The 5346-nt window shown below is 34.9% G+C and overlaps 1 protein-coding gene across 1 annotated transcript in view; it reads left to right on the forward strand.

Annotated features, from left to right (window-relative positions):
- Positions 1–4471, forward strand: part of LOC107629445 (TBC1 domain family member 13) — a gene marked incomplete in the record, with an annotated part of 4884 nt that extends 413 nt beyond the window's left edge. Inside the window, 9 exon segments of the mRNA XM_016332247.2 lie at positions 1–164; positions 283–375; positions 894–998; positions 1458–1610; positions 2062–2160; positions 2257–2385; positions 3020–3199; positions 3378–3494; positions 4132–4471. Of these exon segments, the coding sequence (XP_016187733.1) occupies positions 1–164; positions 283–375; positions 894–998; positions 1458–1610; positions 2062–2160; positions 2257–2385; positions 3020–3199; positions 3378–3494; positions 4132–4284 (1193 nt within the window).

Here is a 5346-nt window from a genome sequence, read left to right on the forward strand (position 1 = left end):
CATCCCAACCGCCATCCCCTCCGGCCACCGTGGATGATCCTCCCGAGCCACAGAGGATCCAAGATTCACGTCCTAAGAATCACACTCACACTTCCACTGATGCAACGTTCTCTTCTTCCCCTTCCGCCGATGACATCTCTCGCCAGGCCGAGTTGTCGGCTGAGGTTTGTTTCCTTTGTTTTAGTTTCAAGTTTCTTGTTTTAGCAACAAATTAAGAGCTACCTTTATTAACTAACCAACTAACTAACTACTTTTATTGGTTGAAATTGAATGTTTTGACAGTTATCGAAGAAGGTGATAGATATGAGGGAATTGCGAAGGCTCGCGTGTCAAGGTCTTCCTGATGGTGCTGGGATACGTTCTACTGTCTGGAAGGTAAATCGGTAAATGCTTTAGGGTTTCATGTGTGATATCTGTGTGTATGAGAGAGAGAGATGGCTATACAGTTCAGCCAAGAACATTTAGTGGTTTTCGGTTTCTGTTTGTAGATAGATAAAAGAGGTGGTTATATAGTTAAGTAGATTTGCTGAATAGTGTTTTTAGATTAGGTTCCTTATTGTTGTGTTGCAATTGATTCAAACAAAAGAATGGGAAAATTATTTTTAGATCTTTTAAGTTTTAAGTGAAACGGAGATGCATGAGTGCAATGGGATGGGGATTTCTTTATTTTGTGAGAATGAGGGAATGCCTATTCTCCATAATCCAACCAATAAACCAAACATGCGAATTGTTTAGTCTGTTTGTATTCCCTGCCATTCCCACTCTGTTCATCCAGCTGAGTTAACCAAACAGGATTTGGTTGTGTGCTTCTGGTTAGTCTAGAGTACTTTCCCTTAAAGAAGGAAATGGAATTGATAATTACAGTTGCAATTTTTGCTTATTGACATTTGCAGCTTTTGCTTGGATATCTTCCTCCAGATCGTGGGCTTTGGTCGGCTGAATTAGCAAAGAAGAGGTCCCAGTACAAACATTTTAAAGATGATATTCTTGTGAATCCTGTAAGTTAGTTGTTTAGGGAGCTCTATTGTTTTCATCGAATTATTGCAGAACTTTTTCCAGCCTCTCTCTCTCTCTCTCTCCGGCCTTAGTGAGCAAAGGATATAGCTGTCTCAGTTGTGAACATAGATAGTTGATAACTTCAGTTGTCAGGCAAAAGCTGTAAAATAGTTGCTTTAAACACAATGAAAAATAAAAAATAACAAAACAAAACAAAACCTTTCAATCACGAGTTTAGTTTTACTGTAGGCGATGGAAGATAATGCTAAAAGATTACTCATCACATTAACATGCTGAATTTTGATATGATTGATTTGCTTTTTCTGTTACATTGGTAGGGTGTTTATTGTGTTTGTGTCTAACTGTAACCTTTGCCGAAGTAGTGTTTTTTAACATTTTCATGCATATTATTCTTTTTGCTTTATCTGTTTGGCTCTCTGAATGTTTACGTGGCTAGCTAGTCAGAAATCACAAGGAGGATGTACAACTCAACAAGTTCTGATGCTGATGATGCCAAAGTTGAGAGTAGAACCTTGCTCTCTAGATCAGAAATCACTCATGGGGAGCATCCATTGAGTCTTGGAGAGACCAGTGTATGGAATCAGTTCTTCCAGGTAAATTGTCAGATACCTTTTCACTGAATTAATGATTAAAACTTCGACTGCATTTGCTTGTTATATAACTCTCAAATAACTCGAGGAAAACAAAATCCCGGAGTTATTTCATTTACTGAGCAATCTTACCCGTTTTATTGCCTATCTTCTTTGGAATATTTTACCCCCTATTAGTATTTTTTATCCCGATGAAGTTGTTATGAACATTTTGAAAATGATATTTACTTGTTCTTGTGATCTGCATGAACCATGTTTCCGGCATTCTATCGAATGATGCTCAACATTTTACTTTAGTGGGTAACAAATGGAAACAATTCAAGTGGAAGGTTCCTTTGCTCACAGTAATAAATAAATAAGAATAAGTGAAATGAACTGTTTATTCATGTATTATAACTGCAAATCTCATGCTAATAAACTATAATAGATAAATGTTCCTCTTTGCATTTTGTAGGATACGGAAATCATAGATCAGATTGATCGAGATGTAAAGCGCACTCATCCTGACATGCACTTTTTCTGTAGTGAGTCTCAGTTTGCAAAATCCAATCAGGTTGGCCTTTATCCTGAAACCAATAGAACCTCAAATTCAACTCAATTTATGAAATGAACCTTTTGAATTCATTTTTAACTTGTTGGACATTTTCAGGAGGCTTTAAAGAACATATTAATTATCTTTGCAAAGTTAAACCCAGGTGTAAGATATGTTCAAGGGATGAATGAGCTATTGGCTCCTCTCTACTATGTGTTCAAAAATGACCCTGATGAGGAAAATGCAGTGAGTACATGATATCTTCTTGTAAACTTGAGTCTTTTTTGTATAATCTTGTTCTTTATTTCATAGCCATGTTTTACTTACTCTACCTTAGCTTCCTATCATCTAATTATATTTGTGTTGTTTAGAAACTACTTGATTCAAGTTTAATATTTTTCAAAAGAATGCCAACTTACCTAAGAATCCCTTTAAGAAATGCTTACCCATGAGAAGCTGATTGCTTTTTCCTTGCTATGATAAGATGCATGGTAGGAAAGTCTCCTGGTTTTCATCTTTTCTATATTTTTATTTGTAAGTATCTGCTTTATTTACCTGCTGATATTTCCCATGTGTGTGCTTTAATTAAAGCGGCAACCTGCGTTGGGGTTGGTCAAGATTCGCTAGGTCTTGTTTTGTTGCTTCCTGAGGGGAATGTAGACAAGAAATGTTAACAAATATAATTCATCATTGGGGATGTTTGAAATAGAACATGAAAATATGTGAACTACTTAATATGGTGACAACATAACTTTTTGAATTCATTGCTAAAGAAGTGATTAGATAGCATTGGAGGAATTTTAGTTCATGTTGCTGTCATGTTCTGTCCTGCTATACCTTTGGTCAATCATGCTCATGAGTTACCCGTTATAATATGCAGGCCTTTGCTGAAGCGGACTCATTCTTCTGTTTTGTTGAATTATTGAGTGGCTTCCGAGATAACTTCGTTAAACAACTTGACAACAGTGTTGTCGGCATCCGTTCCACTATTACAAGATTATCCCAGCTTCTGAAAGAACATGATGAAGAGCTGTGGCGCCATCTTGAGATCACTTGTAAAGTAAGACCGAAGTTTTAATATTATTCTATCTTTTCATTGTTTATCTTAGAGTTCAAATTTGGAGATACTGGCATGCTGCAAAGGATTGTGAATAATGGATTAGCTGAGGCTATGCATCATTTTTGTCAGTAACAGAGGTCTCATTTTTGCTGCTTTACTTTTGGTTCTTAATTTTCAGGTCAATCCCCAATTCTATGCATTTAGATGGATTACTCTCCTGTTGACTCAAGAATTCAATTTTGCTGACAGCCTTCACATTTGGGACACACTTCTAAGTGATCCAGAGGGCCCACAGGTATAATTTTGCTCCTTATTTACCTTGTAGTCTCTTGAACTATAATGCACTGCTATTTAGCCTTATGATCTGTTGGTGCATTTTTTATGACAAAGATAGAACACGAAAATAAAGGAAAGGATTTGGTTCTTCCTGAGTAAAATGCAACAGGGTAAGGTAACCATGAATGAGGAAGTGAAGACAGCTTTAACGATTGTAGGTTTACTATCACACAGCTTCGACCCCTTTAATTCTAAGTTGTAGTGATCTGCTTTGACTTTGTGATCTATACTATGCAGCATATTTATCTACTTTAGGGGATCCTAATCAAACAGGAAATCTGAATTTCATTGTGCCTGATGGTTAATTTTATAGAACATTACAGAACCCTTCTGCACTCATTTCCCGAGCATGCATTCAATAGTCATATCAATACGGATTAAGTCGGAATGACACTTTAGGACCCTTGTAGACTCGTTTCAAGTTTATAGGTTCATTCTTTCCTTTGCACTGAGAATTCTTGTGTTACATGTCACTTGCTACATTAAATTCAGGGTGTTTCAACAAGCATGACTAATCTCTGTTATTTTTGCTGCAAGGCATTTAGATAGTTCTTTCTTCATGAAGAGGAAAACTAACATACATATTACTCATGTAGGAGACCCTGATGCGGATATGCTGCGCAATGCTAATTCTGGTTCGCAAGCGCCTCCTGGCGGGTGATTTCACTTCTAATCTCAAGTTGCTGCAAAATTATCCCTCAACAAACATTAGTCATTTGCTTTATGTTGCTAACAAGTTTCGTGTATAATTATTAGTCTAATGCTTCTCCCTCGCCTCATTGTTTGAATTTTGCTTTTGTCTCTTGGCTTAGGAATGAAATTCGATAAAATCTATTGAACTGTTTTGAAAGTTCATCAACTTGAGCTATTGAGAATGATGAAACACGCCTATATTCCATTATGTACAAGTCTCTTAGAATAATAGATTGTTGCTCAGAGCTAAATAGCGTGTTCGGACATTAGATAAATTTTGATAGGGAATTAGTATAATTGTTAAAAATGTGTAAAATATAACATGGGATAAACAGTTGAGTTGATTTATAGTAAGCTGGATAAAGAGTTGCGCAGAATTTAATTTTATCGTAACTAGAACAAATTTGATATTTGATAAGATTGCGATGCTTTGTGCATTATTATAACATGCATTATTTGATAAGATTATTGTTACGACTTTTCATACAAATTTTTTGGCTGATGTGGTGTTCTACGAACAAATGACAAGTCTTCCTTACCGACAAAGGAACTGATGGGTAACATTGACTGAAATATTTTTTTCTTTTTTTACCAAAGATAGGAGACTCGAATCCGCAACTTCTTAATTGAGTATGGGGAGATTATGCCATTTGAGCTATAACTCATTGGCAAAAAAAAAAATTTTAAAAGATAGGAGATTCGAAACCGCAACCAAACTTGTAACTACCAACCAAAAGAAATGTAATTACTCGGTTAAATTTTTAAGAATAAATTACTCAGGGGATAGTAATAACTGCAAAAGGCAATTGATTAATTTTTTTTTTATATTTGAGTTAAAATTGATTAATTTTTTTACTAAAATATTGATTTCTTAACATATTCCATATACAAAATTAATATTAGGTTTATTTTTAATTGCTAAAATAATGATAGCTTGGCTTAAATTTATTAAAATGATAGCTTATTTAAAATGAAATATTATAATTTATCCAAGACAAAAACTCTTTCGCTTTTTAAAATATTTAGATTTATATGTAAAGATTTTTTTTTTAGAGGATCAAAATCAAATATCTCGTGATTGTTTTTATGAAAACAAAGAAACAGAATTATGTTACATG

Source organism: Arachis ipaensis, chromosome B03 (genome assembly GCF_000816755.2).
Source record: "Arachis ipaensis cultivar K30076 chromosome B03, Araip1.1, whole genome shotgun sequence".
Taxonomy (NCBI): domain Eukaryota; kingdom Viridiplantae; phylum Streptophyta; class Magnoliopsida; order Fabales; family Fabaceae; genus Arachis; species Arachis ipaensis.